At 35.2% G+C, this 18,436-nt stretch overlaps 1 protein-coding gene across 1 annotated transcript in view; it reads right to left on the bottom strand.

The window, feature by feature from the left end:
• The window catches only part of NEK10 (NIMA related kinase 10), a 104,673-nt gene extending 86,446 nt beyond the window's left edge, over positions 1-18,227 (bottom strand). Inside the window, exons 1-14 of the mRNA XM_059819071.1 lie at positions 18,154-18,227; positions 17,777-17,837; positions 16,635-16,765; positions 16,026-16,124; positions 13,148-13,232; positions 12,332-12,373; positions 10,158-10,236; positions 9,748-9,815; positions 8,581-8,660; positions 7,342-7,428; positions 5,700-5,924; positions 5,058-5,197; positions 3,347-3,408; positions 1,008-1,085 (exon numbers count right to left, since the gene is read on the bottom strand). Coding sequence (XP_059675054.1) covers positions 1,008-1,085; positions 3,347-3,408; positions 5,058-5,197; positions 5,700-5,924; positions 7,342-7,428; positions 8,581-8,660; positions 9,748-9,815; positions 10,158-10,236; positions 12,332-12,373; positions 13,148-13,232; positions 16,026-16,124; positions 16,635-16,765; positions 17,777-17,837; positions 18,154-18,227 — 1,311 coding nt within the window. The remainder of the gene's footprint in view (positions 1-1,007; positions 1,086-3,346; positions 3,409-5,057; positions 5,198-5,699; positions 5,925-7,341; positions 7,429-8,580; positions 8,661-9,747; positions 9,816-10,157; positions 10,237-12,331; positions 12,374-13,147; positions 13,233-16,025; positions 16,125-16,634; positions 16,766-17,776; positions 17,838-18,153) is intronic.
• Between the last annotated feature and the right edge of the window lie 209 nt (positions 18,228-18,436).

Raw genomic sequence — 18,436 nt, forward strand, 5'->3', positions numbered from 1 at the left:
GAATCTAAAAATCTCAATGGGCATCAATTAAGCTCCTTACAGTTGTATGAGGCAACTGTACTGAGCATATGCTCCAGTTTATTAGACTCCATGTTGGTTTCATATACCCTCTAGGAAGATTTTTATTCATCTCACCCTTAAGCTGATTTAACTGAAGATGACACTACAATGAATTATTTTTGGGGAAATGCCTTACCTCGCTATCCAGGCATGTCTACCTGATTAGATAGTTGAGTAGCTATGTCGCCGTGTTAGTGCAGGGCTATGCCAGAACAAAGACCAGGTGAGAGGCAGGATTCACCTGTGCTAAGGACCTCCTCACACTTGCCCACAGAAGGGCAACTGGAACAGCAGCAGTTGTGTTCATCCCTGAACCCCAGACCACTACTTTCCTATAGCTTAGAGAGACACCAACACCATTTCACAGAAGCTGGAAAAGAGCTACCAGATAATTAATTACTACTGATAACTTTTAGCCGAAGTTGACTCAAACCAGTACATTTCTGGGAGTACTGACATGCAAAAACAAGAGCCATTCTACACTTATTAGCTCTGTTTGTCCTACATTTAAATTTGCTCTACTTCTTATGATGTTTTCCTGTATTTTACTTAACAGCTGTAGTAAGATATTCTAGAAAGAAACAGATATTAGTACAATATCAAATCTGCAGTGAGTTTCAATGAAGACCAAGGCACTAAAAAGAAGATCTGATGCTGGGCAGCCTGAAAAAGTGGAGGAGAGATTATCACAAGAAAAAAACTCACTTTCCTTTACACTATATGAGGTGTCAGAAACAAAGTATATCAGAACAGAACACCAGAAATTGAGTCACTATTTAACTTTTAGTTCCTGGGCCATTTATTATTCCTGGTTTTGTTTTGATGGGGCTTTTTCCCCCGCTTTGAGTAATATTTTTTTATGCACTTTAAAATAAACTTTAAAATCATGAAAAATTCTCAGGGACTGTTTGGGGCTTTCAATGTGCAATGATAATAAAGGGAGTTACCTGTAATAAATTAGCTTTTTCAGCATTCCTTTCTTTTTTTGGTAAAATCAGCTTTGCTATTGTATATATTCCATTTGCCTGGAAACAGAGAAAGGTCAATATTAATAGCACTCCTTCATGTAGAAACCACAAATAAAAACCAATGTTACTTCAGATAAATCAGAAGCTAATACCAGTTGAAAAGTTCTCAACATCCTACTGCTCACCTAAATTATAAGCTCAAATTACTTAAACTACATAAGAATGAAATCATCATTACATTTTAACTGATACTGCAAAGAGAGCTTGCAAACAGAAAATAAAGCAATGCGTCTATCTCTAGAGGTGAAAGAAATTGCAGCAACAGATCTCCCGTCACTGTGTGGATATTTTGAACTGTCAGGAACCAAAAATCCAGTCACAATAAATATAAACTGGAGAAAAACCAGAAGGGATAGCCTGAGGAATATATCTGTGCCTTCAGTAGGATTTTGTGAAAACCATACTGTATTTCAGCTTCCATTTTCATGTAGCCATACTTGTGTCATCTATTAATGTATCCATCATGTTGGTTTGATAGATGGGCACTGGTAGATTTAGTTACAGTACTGCTCCCAGTTACTTGACAAGTTCCCTGTTGAAGACTACTCTCCTCTCTAGCAGAGTTGGAGGGAATACGTGTCAGATCTGCAGAGGCCCTGCTGCAGTTCCTGACGTGTTTTCTTAAACTGTTCATTAAGGTAGAGTTGAGCTAAGGTTTTAGGCTGTGCAGTAGAGCCATTGAGTCATAAACACATTCTGGCCTGCTACCAGAACTGCTGCAGACTGCTATCGAGGCTGTAAGTTGAGACAAGGACACTGGATGGACAGGTAGAGGGCACCTACAACAGAAGCTAATGGTTCTCATCTGCCTGAACCAAGAGTGCTTTGCCACTGTATGAGAAAAACCTTTAGAGGTCACTTAGCTTGACTTTCTCAGCACATAATTGATAAAGCTGCAAATCTTCTTCCTCTGTTTTTAGCCTAAGTGAGTTCCTTCATCTTGTTCACTATGCAACTCTCAAAGTTGTATCAGCTCAGAGAAAGAAGCAGGATTTAAAATGAAAGAGGCTGGTTTAGGGTGGAACACCAGTTGAAATGAACATGCTTGAAGCTATGTCCTGATCTGAAAGGGGGACATTGGCTGGTGTTTTGACAAAGTGAGAGGTCACTGTCTTCTAACAGGATGAATGGGGGAAGAAGTTAAGCTTGAAACACCTTTTCCCAGCCTGCACATGTCACATCAATTTTTAAGCAATTTACTGACACCACAGTTATCATGCACTGCTAGAGCAATGCAGAAAAACTCTATGTTAAAATCAGCCTTTTATCATTTCCCCAAGACCCCCAGGAGTTACACTGTTTTCAAAATATATCCAATTTAAATAAGTGATATTTTATTTTGATGAAAACAGACTCACCTAAAACATATGCAGTTATACTGTTCAGATAAAATGTTGTCTAAATCGGTATGCTTTATTGACAATTTTAGTACTTAAGATACATAGAAAGTATTTTTTTTTCCTAGACTTACTTCCATTCCTTTCCTCTTAACCAATAGTTTTGAAATATACACAAACTTCTTTCCCAGACATATTTAAGGCTCTTTTTTCTCTTGATTCCTCTAGGAATACCTCTAGTTTGGTTTTAAGATAACTTAAAGGCTTTGATCACTGACAACATTTAGAGTATATTAACTGGCTACAGCTTTTAGCTGGTATTAATGTCCTAAGTATTTGTGTCTTTGATTATGTCTGGAATACATACCAGAGACTTTAAGAATGGTTTTCAGAACCATAGATTCTAGCCAATTTAAATATTACATTTTAAAATGCAGTTTACAAACACAACCCTGGGGATGGAATACCAGGAAGTTATCTCAGAAATACCAAACTCTGAGGAAAAGAGAAATTGTTTGTGAAACAATGATGCACCAATATTAAGCTGCACAGAGTTTGTTTTAATAAACTTCATGAAATTCAGAATTTGTATTTCTCAGTTAATTCCATGATTACTCTTATTTACTATCCTATTTTGAATATGGCAAAAGCATGGCAAGAGATGTCAACCAAAATGAACCCTGTCTGAATAGAGCTGTTTATTCTCCCAGACAACTAGATACATATGTTGATATCTTTGTGTATATGTCTCTGTGTGTAAATGTATAAAGAAACAGAGATACTAAAGTTATTTATAAAGGTATATTTTCCAATCCCTTTCATATGCATTTTGTTTGTTAATTAAATGATGGTGACAAATAAGAACAATTCAGTCAAATTATAAACTATAACGCCTTACTTAACTGAATAAAGTCTTCCTACCTGTACTACCTGGTAAGCGTTAGTCTCATTGAGCACCAGTTCAGTGATTGCAGCACAACAAGCTAGAATAAAAATTCAGGTGTAACATTTAGGGCCAGATTCATAAAGATATTCAGATAGTGTGGTGGGTTAACCTTAGTTAAGGGCCAAATGCCCATCCAGCTGTTCATTTACTCCCTCATTAAAAGGGCAGAGGGAGAAAATAGGATGGAAAAGCTCAGGGGTCAAGATAAAGACAGAGAGGTTGCTTATCAGTTACCATCTCAGGCAAAACAGACTTGACTTGGGGAAAAATAATTTAATTTATTGGCAATTAAAATAGATTTTGATAGCAAAAACCCAAAGAATTAAAACACCACCTTCCCCCCACACCATGCTTCCCCCCTCCCCCAGACTCATCTTCACTCCTTCACTCCCAACTCCTCTATCTGGATCTGGTGGATGAGGGTTTCAGTCAGTACATAACAGTTCCACTCTGCTGCTCCTTTATCCTCTCACTTTTCCCCTGCTCCAGCATGGGTCCTCTCCACATGCTGCAGCATGAATACCTGCTCTACCGAGATGTCTCCCATGGGCTGCAGGGGAATCTCTGCTCTGGTGTCTAAAGCACCTCCTCCTCCCCCTCATTCTCTAACCTTGGTCTTTGCACTGCTGTTTCTCACCCCCTTTTTTTTCTTCTCCTCCTCTGCTCCCCCAGCATTTCTGCCCCTTCTTAACTATGTTTTCACAGACGGGCCACTAGCTTCGCTGATGGGCTTAGCTTTGGCAAGCAGTGGGTCTGTCGTGAAGCCAGCTAGAACCACCTGTGTTCAGCACAGGGCAATCTCTTACCTCTTTTCATGGAGGCCACCCCTGCAGGACCCCTGCTAACAAAACCTTGCCACCTATACTCAATACGGAAGGCTAAAAACATAAACAAGTACTCAGTCAGAACTAAAAAAAGACTTCTGTAAGTTCAGTGCTTAGTCTTTCTTAAGAGTCCTTAAGGAAGGCAGAAGTAACCCAGAAATATGCTCCACGCTGGCAATACTTTTGGTACTGTAATTTATTTCACATTATTATGAATGTTACTTCTGAAGAGCTGGTAAAGTCTTCAAATACACCTATGTATTATGTTACAGTTTTCAGGAAGATACTGCAAAGGCTCATGTAATCCTAGTAAGGATATTTTGCATTGTCCTCCTATAGCCACTGGAAAGAGACATAACCTCCAGAAAGCATTTCAGAATGAATAGTTGACGTGCTATTGAGAAATCTCCTCTAAAAGGGATTCTCTCCATAACTACTGAGGACTCATTGCCTGACTGATAGTCTTTAAAATACCACTTTGAAAGAGTTCCATCATAATCAGTTCATGATTGACCTACCACAGTAAATTTGAATAGAGAGAAAAATATGACCAAATAAAAATAATCTCAGGCTAAAAACAAGATTAAAAATATATGTATATGATTGAGATGTTTTTACAGATGGAAGAAATATATATGATTCCCACGTACTTAATACTTTACCCTTTGCTCCTTCTCAAAAAGCACACGTTTTTTAGAAATACGTGCTGGTATTGCACATTTAGAAATAAACACAGCTGACTTGGTGCTCCCACTCTCTAAAGCAGGTATAAAAGTTTACAATTTCAATTTTGAAATATTTTGAATCCCTTTGCGCAAGTGTAAGTAAACACATAACAGAGGTTTAGGCCTTATAAACCTACCTGCTTGAAGTGAGAAAATATTTTCTTGCATCTCATCAGGACTCAAAGCATCTGACAAATGAAGGTTTTGGATTCTTCCTGCTGCATTTGCACTAGATAAACTACCAACTGAAGAGCGATCAGAAACAAGATTTCTTTCCCTGAAGAAAAAAAAAAAAAAAAAAAAAATTAAAATTGCAGTGTAAAAAAATGGCTTAACATATCTTTGTTAACCATTTCTGAAGTTCTGAAAATTTGTAAGTTTTTCACTAAATTAGCTAATGCACTTTGAAAAAGCAAAGAAGCATTTAAGCAGAAAATTCATTTACCACATTCAGCAATTATATTCACAATTTTAAACACTAAATAGGTAATTGATTAACGGGGAAACTAAGTAGACAGTAATGACATTTATCATCTATTCATTATTTAGTTTATACACTGAAAATATGAAAAACACCTTAAGATAAACATGAAATATGCACAGCTGAAAAAGATACTGCTTATTCATTATGTTCTAAATAGCCTTATAATTTCTGCACACATCACATACAGCTGAGCAAAACAAAGATGCTATTTGATAAAACAGGGCTTCGTCAAATATATCTTAAGATATGAAACAGTCTCATATAATTGCCACACTGTTGAGGACTGAAAACCTACCCCTGTAATATATGAAGGAGCTGCTTGATTCCACCCCAAATTCGAATTTCCACACTAGTCTCAGGATCTTCACAAATCTGTACCAGAATCCAGACTATGCTCCATAGAAGTTTGATATGATCAGAATGGAGTAAACTGAGCAAGACTGGAACTCCTTCAAACATTTTTACTTGCTCTTTGACTTGTGACTCTGCGCAGAGGAGACGTAGCAACTCTGCAGTGAGCCTAAAAAATGCAGCAAGAAATTTTAATAATAACTCCATCATTACTTTGTATTGTCAGTTAGCAAAGGGAAAGAAAACCACAGCAAATGTTTAAGAAAGAACAGAGACCTCCTATAAAAAAAGGAATTAATGAAAACTGCTTAAACTCACTGTAAACTGGTTAAAGTTACTGTTTAAAAAAAGAAAAAGAAGAAGGTGGTCCAAATTTGCACAGGGAATGAAATTATATTTACATCGAGTTTCACTGTCAGCATAGGCAGTCAAGCATACACAGCCAGAATGGAGGTGGCCAGGTGGACTGCAGTCATCCCTGGTACCACTTTCTTGCTAATGGCATTAGTACTACAAGTAGCACTGACTGCATGAACTTGTAAAGTCCATCTGTGGAATTAGAATAACTCCACAAATAATCGTGATTGCTCTCCAGTATGGTTTGAATATTATGTTTACAAAAAGGATTGGATATATCATTTAGAAGATTTATTCAAGATTTTCATTAACTTCACTCCAATTAAGGTGGACTTTCCCTAGAAAATATAGTTAAGGATTTCCATTTCCACTTGAAGCAAGAAAGCTGCATGTGTGTTTGATGAAACATATTAATTCAATCTGAATTTAAAATTATTCTTTACTAGCACTGAACTTCATCAGCTTCCTGTCTACATTCAAATTCCAGTTTATATGTAAACCAAAAGTTTGTTTTAAAATCTAAATAATTTCAAACCCAGAAACCAAATAAAATCTTTTGGCTTATTCAATTTCTTTATCTTTAGTCATATGTAAAATAAATTTACATGTGTGAAATAATTAAGCATGAAATTTTATAAATCTCTGCAGAATTTTAAATATGATAGGATTAAGTGACATATCATCAAATTTGAGAGTCTTGGTTTCTTACTGAAATGCAGATATACTATGCTCAACTAGCAGGCTTAGCTGAGATGAAAGGACATTTGAAGAACTGAAGGAACATTTACGATTTTCTGATCGAAGGGATGTGGGTTCTGACCCAGCCTCTGGCATAAACTACAACAGCTATATTTCTTGCAATTTTTTACTAGTTTATATTGGGCATCCAAGGAACTGCCAGTTCGGCGTACTTTCCATCTAACCACTCACATCTGCCAGGAGCAAAGGAGAGATGCACCAAGAAAAATGATTGCTATCACTTTAAGATAACATTGCAATTTATTTGCACCACACCGTAGGCCATCAGTGGAGAGAGAGCAGACAGCTTATAACAAAACTATTAGAAAAGATTTTGCTATATCAATATCTGACCAAAAATATATAGGTATCAGAACTTTACCTTGAGTATACTAAAGTGGCACGTTATCTAATTCCTCTGAATAAACATGTCCGTAATTGAAAAAGTCAAAATATATTTTAACATAATTAAACTACAAGCAAAGTCTCACCTTTTAGAAAGCAAATCGTATTCATGTAATATCACCAGCAAGTTCTCAACAATGGTGAGCTCACTTATCTTCTCCCTACATTCTGGACTACAAATTGATTATTCCTGACATTTATATCAAATTAAATTATATGAAAAAACATCCTTATACATTTGACCTATTATTTTTTTCTCAAGTCTTAAGTAATAATACCAGATTGTGCACACAAATATTTAAAGCCACAAAAATATGCTGGGTCAAGAGTGATACTACAACAATTTCCAGTTTTCCTGGTACAAAAAAAGTAAATGTGAATGCATAAAAAGTAAAGACACAAATGTATTTCATTTATTCATACTAGGAATTAAGCAAATCAGGTACATTTTTGGAATCAAATACAATTTCCATTAATATTAGTAATATATTCCAAACACGTTCTTGCCCAGTCTAAATGTAACGCATTTAATTCTGTGAAGTAAGTTAAATGGAAGTCGAAAATGTACGTATAACATCATTTAAATTAATACTGATATTAAAAAAAAAATTAAACTGAAATAGAATGAAAGAAATTTGGGAAAAGAGAAAATTCAGAGAAACCTTAGTAAATAAATTTCTACTTAACTCAAAGAATTGTATCTATTCTCTTCAGGTTTATAATTTTCCTTATAATTTGTCATGTAAAAGATAAAATTGTTATACATGTCTGGAAGTCAGCAGAACAATAATGTAGAAGCAGCAGCTTTTCTTCTATAAAACCGTGAAACGAAAAATGCTGCATCTTTTCCTTTTTTTTCCTCCACACCAGGAAAAAAAAGTCTTATCATTATTTAAAACAGTCATTAGTGAAGAGAGGATACATACACATGTATTTGAGTGTACGCATTCATTATTTACTACACTGAACAATATTTTTGCTGGTTATTGTGAGGCACTGTTATATTAAGCTCAGCACAAAATATTTTTACATGCAGGAAGTCAGTAAGAATTACAGAATCCTGCATAGGGATTGCAAAGAAAGATTCTATGACTCCAGTCTTGCAAAGTTCTCCACATGAGCAAGAAGTCTGCTGCAAGGACCAAAGTTTCTACTTAGTTTCTACTGCTTCAATATAAAATTAAGCGCACTTCATAGACCTCCACAGAACAAGGCCTCATTTTGAAAAAAAAGAAGCCTTCCTCATAAACAGCAGTTTTAATGTTGTGTCAAAAGATAACATTAAAATGCTTATTGTGAACTACAGCACATTAAGCTGAACCTACCTTTCTGCTAGGCTAGTCAGAGCAAGGAGGGTACCCAAAAGCACATCACTGTCTCTGGCAGATAACAAATTTACTAAGGTCTGGAAAATGAAACATGAAACAAGATAAATAAATATAAATCATATTCTTTTGTTTTACGACTCAAACGCATATAGAGTTATTTATTGAAAAGTGAAAATTAAGATACCAAATCCTTACACAATACATTAGAAGTCTAAGACACATTTAAAGTACACTTTAAGTAGACTTAAATATACACTTAAAATCTTAGAACACACACAGTCTTCAGACAAGCAAGGATGTTTCTTCTCAAACTGCCATTAGCATCTCTCTTGACTGCTAAAGCAACTGTCCAACTTAAGATACCATCATAAAAATCTGTTTCTGTGTAAAACACTTCAGAACTCTACATCAAGACCTCATGAAGCAAAAAGTTAATTTTCAGCTTATATTTAAACCATGCAGTATGTAATTTAAGGCCCTGCATATATTCTGTTAATGATTTATACCAAAGTAAGTTTCATATTTGTCGAGATTCTCTAAAAATATGTTGTCTGATACTGTCTGACCACAATTGCCAGTGTTTTATTGCAGCATAATAGAATCATAAAGCACTAGTTATACTCATCTTGATCTTTACTGTTTCTCAGTTTGGCCACAAACCAGCAATGGTTAAGTATAGATCCTTAGACTGGAGGTAACATATAGCAAGGGATATCTAGGTTGTCACTGTCTAGGTTAACACTGTTCCATTTAGACACAGAATTCTTTGTAAGTGAAAAATCATAGCAAAAATGTATACAAAAAATAGAAACAAAAATATATTTATATTAAAAAATATATAAAACAATTTCTAGCATAGTAACGTGTAGCTCAGGACAGTGTAAACATGAGTACTAATTTTTATACGAACGAGTTTAGTCCAAACATTTAAGACCTATTTATGTCAAACAACCAATAACCATGCATCAGGCCAATTAACTTACATACAAGAAGTAATTTTTATGATACTACTAATACATCTGTAAAACACAGAACTGAGATTATCTTACTTTACAAGCTTGACAAGGTTAGGAATTTACTCCCACCTAGATCAAATCTGAAAAGCATAGGTCATTCAGTTCAGTAGCTAATTGATTATAATTAGCAATTTTATAAAGCACTTACTTTATGTGCTCCACTTACTATAATCCGTTCTCTTTGATCTTTAACAGCAGCAAGTTTTTGGAAAATGTCTATGGAACAAAGGAAGTCACATAAACCGAAGATTTACCACTTAATATTTTTCATTTTACTAAACAGACAATAAAGCAAAGCACTGGATAAGGTCTTTGAACCATTTTACTCTGTTATTTCAGTGCATAAAGAGGTATTAATTTCTTAAGGAAATATTACTTATGTACAAAAACAAGGTGTGCTTCTCCACAGAATTTTCAGTTTTTACTTGTGTGATGATGCCTACAATGAATCTAGTAATGTCTTACTTAATGACCATCTCAAGTATTTTAAAAGTTTTAAGCCTCACACAAAAAGTTGTAAGTGGCCTTATAATTTATGTTATTAGCTATAACACTTACATGTCATGTTGACCAACTTGTCTACATTATGCTGCTCTTCTCCGTAATCAAGATAGCCATTTGCTACTGTTTCCATATACTACAAGTAGGGGGGGGAAAATAAAGGACACCATTAAGAATTCATAAACCTAGAGTGTTATGCACAGAAATAGCCTGTAGGTGGTGCAACTGTTTCACGAAAAAGCTAAGTCTGCACTATCCCGCATACTTCTGCTGGAAAACTTGTCAGACAGGGATCAGAAGCGATCTTGGAAGTGTAAGAATTCAAAAAGCAAGTGTAAAATTCCACAAGAGGAAAATCCACTGAAGACTATCAAATACAACGACCCTAATTCTAGGGCCAAAATTCCCTTCTCTGAAAGCTGCTAGAAGTTGAGAAGAGTTTTCCGAGGAATTACCACTTCATGTTTTCTGCTCTCAAACTTTTCCCTCAGCATCTACTATTGCCTACTGTTTGGAACAGCCAGATGGATCTTCAGTCCGCAGAGCTGACAGGCTCAGACTCTACAAAACCTACACAACTGCAGGGGGGAATTTTGATTTGGTTTGGTTTTTTTTTGGACATAGCCAACTGGTGGGAAATGGTAGTCAATCTTTTTTAATATCCCTAATAACTGCCTGGTCAAACATATTTTTCCAGGAAATGAGAATTATCACAAGGATGTAATGTTTGTTAGTACACAAAATCATTATATGATTCTCAGTATCACTTGTATATTGGTCTTACATATGGTGGCATTTTGAAATTTCCAGAACACTTATATTTATAGGGAAACTACAGCAGTTTCAAGCAGATGGTACAGAGAAGCTAGAACTACAGTAGTAGCACACAATTTAGAAAGAAAACTCACATGAGGAGGACTACTATGCAAAGTAATATTGGTAATAATAATTTATTAGTGTTTTCTACTAAAACACCCCAAAACACTTTAAAATGAGAACAGTTTTTTTATCTGAAACTGCCCCCCAAAAAATTAAAAAAATGTTTTTAATGCTGTATAAAATAGTCTAATGGAGGACTTTAGACTTGTAATTTGGCATGAAGATTTGGATGCACAATTCACCTTGAAATTGTTGCGACCTTCCAAATTTCTGAGGGATTTTTGAAAGTCTCAGCTATAACTTTTTTCAAACTACATTTCAGAGTGCTGGAAATGCTTTTAACACTTAATTTTATCTCGCTGCAAAGGACACAAGAGATTAAGTTCCCCAGAAGTTCAGAGATCATAAAAACTGCATCTCGTGATTTTTTAAATTCTCTACGCCAGCAACACGTGCATAGTAAAAAATTATACAATTTGGATTCCTGTCGCAGAGGACTCCACTTGCAGATGCTGCCAACGCCTCAGCAGGCCATTGCACTTTGCAAGCTCTTCAAAAAGTAGGGCTAAGCGTTAATGACATGCGACATTGGAAAATGTCAAGCAGTTCCTGTGGGAACCATATCCATTAGAAACTAATAATCTTTAACTCCTGCAACTTTAGGGATGTTTCAAACAGGTGACTGTCTGACCAAAGGGCTCATATAAAACTATTGGTTCTTTGAAATACAGGCAGCTTCATAAATATTAATGAATGATGACTGCATTCTAGAAAGATACATTTTTAATGAAAATTCCTATTTTCTTCTAGAAAGAAAACTCCCAACAATTTCAAAGGTATTCAAGATATTTCATATCTCACTGCTAAATTGGCACTGATGAACAAGAGCAAAGGAGTATTAACACAGCAAAATAATAATATGGCAGTCAGTTATCAATAATGTTTTGTAATGCGGAAGTACTGTAGTCCCCAAATTCAAACCTGTTCAACATTCTGTCACCATGCTTTTACCTTTGAAAAGTCATTTGCTACAGTTCAAGGTGACTTTACTCATCTTCCTTCAAAAGTCTACCAATTGTGCTGACTTTTCTACTCCTTCTCCCACTTCAGGAGGCATTTGTTAAGCCTCCTAATAAAAAGTCCTGGGTTAAATGCTGCTAGATTATAAGGAGATCGGCTTTGTGCGCTAGTGAAAAAAAACACACCAACTGCTTATGTGCAAACAGAGGAATAGACTCGTTTCTTTCCATAAACCAAGAATATATGTAGACTGCTTTTTACAGTGTATTTCATTCTAATCATAATAAACTGACGTGCAACATAATGGACAAAGGTACTATGAGGAATTCTACCTGAGCTAGATTTTCAATCCCACCCAAGCTGTGGAGCATTTCCTAAAATAAAATAAAATAAAAAAATTAGCCAAAATACAGGAAACAGTAGAATGAGAACACTGTAATATAAATGCTCTGGTTTTTATGAATGTTAAGAAACCTTAACTCCAGTGGTCAAAGTCAATGGATTCTGGAGATGCTTAGCACCTTCAGAGTTCAGAAGTACTTACAATAAGCAGATAAATAAAAACACAGAAGTGAAATTTTAAAGGTTCTTAAAATGGAAAAACAGTATAAGCTTTGGAATACATAGAAAAGAAATACACGAAAACAAGTATCTTAACAGATGTCTGAGACTTAGTCCTATGAATAACAACTATAATAGCCAGAATAAAATTAAAAGCTAGTTCTTTGTAGTTCAGAGCATCGGGCTGCTAGGAGGAATAGGCAGCTTTCAGTTTTTTTCACTTACTACATTATGGGTATTTTACATATCTATACAGTAAAGTCACGTATGGCGTCTAGGGCTCAGAGCAATGACCAAGCCATCTGTTATGGAGATTTACAGGTTCTTTGTTAGGGTTAGCAGCAACAGATGCCACATCAGAAATATCAGAAATTGAGCAAGTTATGCAGTAACAGTGCAAATTCACTCTTGGAATGTGTGTGTTTGCAAAGCACATCTTCACATATAGAAATATAGGTACATACATATAACAGGTATGCAGCTATAAGAATGCACATTTTTATACACATGCACCAACAGAACTCATATGCATGATGGTTATATGCATTCTCTTATCCAAGCAAGAAACAGTATTTTGACATTCTGACCTGATAGCATGGATCCCTTACTAGTAATCTCAGGCAGATTAATACTCTAAGAAAATGGATGGACGGAGCTTGATTAACCCACTCCCTGTAAAAGAAGTATTTGAAACATAAACTAAATACAATAAAAAAGTGTTAAAACACTTAGATAAGTGACCTACAACAGCTGTACAACATACTGTACTACAGAACTTCTAATACCATTTATATTCAGACATAGTAACAGCCTTAAATAAATTGATTTCATTACATGAACATTGCCAGCCATCACTTATTATCACTGAACTGATGCAGGAAAGTACATGTTTATCTCTAAGCACAAACTGATCAGATTTTGATATAATCTTACTTTAAGCGTTTGGATCAAGGCACAAAAGCGCAAGACCACCGAGAAACCACATATCAAACTTCAGTGTACAAAATACACTTATATAAAAAAAATTTTAAAAATACATGAGTGCTACCGAAGTAAAAATAGCTAGATTTGAAATAATTTTTTGAATTATCATAATCTGTCCTGGGTTTTTAAAAACTCCAATACCATTAGTCCTTGGAATAATTTGTTATTTAGTTGAAATGTTTTTGCTATAGGATTATACTTAAATTATTATACTCTTATTATACAAATAGAACATCCTTTTTTATATTTCTCCATACAATTCCCCAGCACAAGACCTGGCAGAAAACACAACTCAGATTTGCACAAAGCATCCAGGGGTAGTAATCCTGCATAAAATACCAGTAATGGAATCACTATTTCCATTGTCTGTTGAAGGTATATATCCCCATTTTCCTATTTAAAATAAACCTAAAATTGGATATCTTTGCGGTGGGGTTTTTTTGTTGTTGTTTTAACTGAGAGGACAGAATCTGTAGCATCTGGGCAAATTTCCAAGGAATAGAAGAAGTCTATGAGACGTGGCAGTTCTCTTCCCTTTTTATCATTTGCAGTTGGGAATGATGCCAATGGCTAAAAATATTTTAATAAAAATAAATGTTTTACAAACAGATACTAACAAAATCTCAGCCCTTCTATGCCAATATTCTGCCCAAAGTAATACTATTTTTTCATTATGCTTCCATAATTGGCCACTTCAGAACAGCATGAAACTTTCATGTAAAGAAAACAGCAACCATATACTGGTAGGCAAAATCTGTAGGTCAGATTTTAAAGTGGCCTGAAGATCATTACCACAGTGGTTCAAGAAAGTTATTCTTTCAAAAAGCTTTTACTCTTGACAAGCTTCTTTAACGGAGCAACGCATCTGCCACATTTCCAAGCAGGGACAGTAATTCTCTGAGCCTGGTTAACATTTGAGAGCCTCTTCTACTATAGTTACATTTACAATACATGTTACTAGATATCCTAGTGTATATCCAGCATAGTCCAACAGGATTTTTTCTGCCTGCTTAGTTATACTCCTTATTGAAACTACTTAAGCTAAGCTGATCACAGCTTTCTTGTCAACAGGACTACCTCCAACCAGGACTTCTGCCGACACAGTGATGTCAGTAAGCAGGTGTGATTTTTTCTTGCTCCCCAACCATCATAGTTATGCCAGCAAATGTGTGTAATGCAGATAAGAGTGACAGTTTCTAAGGCTCTGACACAATGCAATGGCAGTAGTTCCAAAGAGAGGACACCATCGTAGCCAGAGTAAAATATTTATAAAGGGCAACTAAATGACTTTTGTAATCGCACTTACCTTATGGGTTTTACATACCCACTAATACATGCTTGTTTCATTAACCTTACCTGGGTGCTTTCACTTGTAATACAAGGCAGGTTTTGCTATATCATCATCAAAAACAAGTACCAAAGAAAACAAAAACCAAAATATGAGCTAGGTATGGCAGAATGTATAAATAGAACTTGGGAAGACACAAGTTATTCTATTTTTCGCAAATGAAGCTGAGCCACTGACATCCCACTGGTGGGTACTGAGATGACAGAGTTCACTTGCACCTCAGAGAGGTACCAGATTTACAAATCACTTAAATGATCTGTCTTAAACTCACTGCTATTTGGATAATCAAAGATGAGATCCCTAGTTCCCTAGTTAGTTCTGAAAAAGGGTCTAAGCAAACTATGTGATTTTTTTGCTGGTTTTTAGGTACTTCTGTAAATTCTAGCAGTTACACATTAATACCTTTAAATGCTCTAGGATTCTTCCTTTAAGCTTCTGTACCACTTAAGATATTTCAGAAAAAGTACTTGGGCTTTAAAAAGGAAAAATACAACACACTGCAGTGGTGTGTAGTAATAGAAATCCTGAAAAACACATTCTTTTTTTCAGAAAGTATTTTTTTCTATCCCCTCCCCCCCTTTTTTTTTTTAAGGTCTTGCACTTCTTCCTCACTCAAATGACAGCAGCATAAGAAAAGGTTTTCTCTTTCTAATCATGTTATACACACTAATACAAATAAATATGAACAGTAGCATAAGCTCACCTGAATTTTATGAAAGCCACTGACCTTTCTATATGTAGGCAGAAGTCCATAAAATACAAGTAAAATCAGTAAAATAAAAATGAAATTACAAAAGCAAACCACAGATTACAGACACCAGATATGAACAAATGATCAAGGAAACGTAGCAGATGTTAGAATTTTAGTCATCCAAATTTTCTCATATACCCAGGCCTTCCTTTTTCCATCCCACTAATACAAGCATTCGGTCTTCAAAGCCAATACAGAAGTGTTTAAAAGAGATTATGCAGAGATGTGAAGCTGGTAGTTTCCACACAGAGGTCTACTGTTGAAACATATATGCCATATATATTGTTGAAACAATATGAAACATTATCCATGCATCTTGGTTCTTCGCTTAAGGCAAGAAAGAGTGACCCTCCTTAGATATGAATGTGTTCAATATACTGACCTGCAGCTAAGTCTGTTCTTAACTAAAGCTGTAAAGATGTCTTGAAACAGCTTATGTTTGGGATGTTTGCTAAAATTTCTCTCATTCTTGTAGGTCACGCTAATAAGGAAAAAAAAAGAAAAATGCTGAATTGCTGATTATCCTGCCATAACATAATTTTAGATTGCCAAAATTTAACATTAGCAAGAAAAAACAAGACATATCATATCAGCAGTTACAATGGAATAACACAACTTGAAATTTCCAGACATTAACAGCATGGAAGAACAGTCTGTCTCATGCATAATTTGGGACTATTGTCATGGTATAATATAAGCTTTCCAAATAAGGAAACCATTACTTTATTTAAATTGACTATATTAACTCTCAACAGTACAGTCTGCTGAGTGGGAGCCTGTGTCCAAAACTTATAACGGCAGGAACATTCACAGTTAGGTTTAGAAAGTTAAAAATATATAATTCATATCTCAGATAGTGGGTTAACGTGAAAGTACAAGTAATAAACAAAAGTACAAATATAAATGCCTTCAACACCTCAAGAAGCTTAATATACATAAAGATGTTCAGAGATACAACACAGTGTCATCATATTAGCTTTTTTTTTTTTACCTGAAGTTTTCAAGCTCAACAGCTTCTTTTGATTGTTGCCATTGACCATGGGGTTTTTGATCATTGCTTTTGACATTTTGCCGAGCTCTTGTCACACTGGTTTGACGACTTTCAAAACGTATAGCTGGAAGCTAAGGAGTAAAGGGACAGTACTCACAAGTCAAACACTGCTTTTTAAGTTTTTTAAGAATGCTATCAAGCAAAAGTACTTTTTCTCAAGTTCTGACTTGAACTTTGGACTTATAATCTGCCATTATAAAATATACACACACCCCATGCAAACCAAAACTGACGTGGTAGAAAACTGATGTAAAGCAAGGCTGGAAAACAAGTACATATAGCTATATAAAGTGTGAAGAACAGTGTCTTTTAAGATTTATAATAGTAAAGGTCAACAGAATCTGCAACACATGCTCATTATCTATGCTCCTTACCTGCCCCACTTCTACAATTGCACAGCCTTCATGTTCTTTTTAGGCTGTAGAACTCAGATGTTTCAGCTTTCTGCTCAGAAGCAATTCCATACCTCTATCCAGGAAGGGAGTGCATAACTCCTGTCTCACATGGACGATTCCCTAAGTCATTTTGTCATATCTTTTTACAGAACAGAAAGGCAGAAATTGTTTTGGCATTCCAAGGACTCACACCCATCATCATGTGTTCGTTTTCTTTGCTTCGTATGGCAAACACAAGCTTCACTAGGTGACTTGAGGTGGAGGAGATTTTACTGTGTCCTATGAAAGTTTCATGCATTGATATTTATGCCCTGAAGATTTTTAGCTAAAGTGTTATTCTCCAGAGACAAACTGTTTACAGTTAAAATGGTGATTTTTTTTTTATTTTATATTCTTTACCACTCTTCATCATGTTGTAAGTAATACATCTCTAAGCCTACCTTCTCATGACATTGTGGAACAAATCCGTTAGGCTACTTGACTATATTCAACAATTAAAAAAAAAAAATAGATTAATTTTAAAAAGCAACACCACATCCACTACACAAGATTTTGCTAACATGTTTAATCATAATGGAACACAATATCCTAAGTATCTGCCACAAACCATAGTCACCATTACTTATAATTATACAATTCTACGGCATGTTTAATAGTCATTGAAAAATAATAGTTATTGAAAAATACCTGTTGGTTGCTTGACTTAACGTTTAAGAGAGACTGAAGTCTTTTAAGATCAGAATAATCCCTAAGATAAAACACAATAGCATAAATATATGTGTTAATAGTTACATAAAAGTACTTTTGTAAGAGTAAAGAAGGTCAATAAGCAACAATGCTACTGACAGAAAATAAAGTTGCCTAGTGTCCCCATTTTGCATAGAGAAGAATTCACAGCTTCTCCAGAATGCCTTAAATCAACAAAGGTGTAAATAAACTTCGTGACCAGAGTAACAGTTGTCATGTTTATACTGCATTTCAAATTAAAGCATTCTGCTTTGGCAGCTAGTGCAAATTCCACACGGGTCCTGCTGAAGTTCAAAGTAAGATGTCAGATACTATACCTCATAGAGATCCCATGAGGTTTTTTGTCTGTTGCTTTTTCTGTGCTCTTCAACTTTTTGTCCTGATCAGGCATTGTGTATCACTATTGGCTAAAACGTCATTTCCTTAAAAATAGATAGATAGAAACATACCATTGCAGCAAAAGCAACAAATATTTACCTACAGAACCAACTGATAAAACTTGAAGAAAAAAAAACAGCTCTACCATTTTCTCAACATGAACCCTTAGGCATTATATGAGGATATCCTTTAGAATTCCAGTTATTAACAAGAAAGTTATTA

The sequence above is a fragment of the Gavia stellata genome, chromosome 6, assembly GCF_030936135.1.
Source record: "Gavia stellata isolate bGavSte3 chromosome 6, bGavSte3.hap2, whole genome shotgun sequence".
NCBI lineage: Eukaryota > Metazoa > Chordata > Aves > Gaviiformes > Gaviidae > Gavia > Gavia stellata.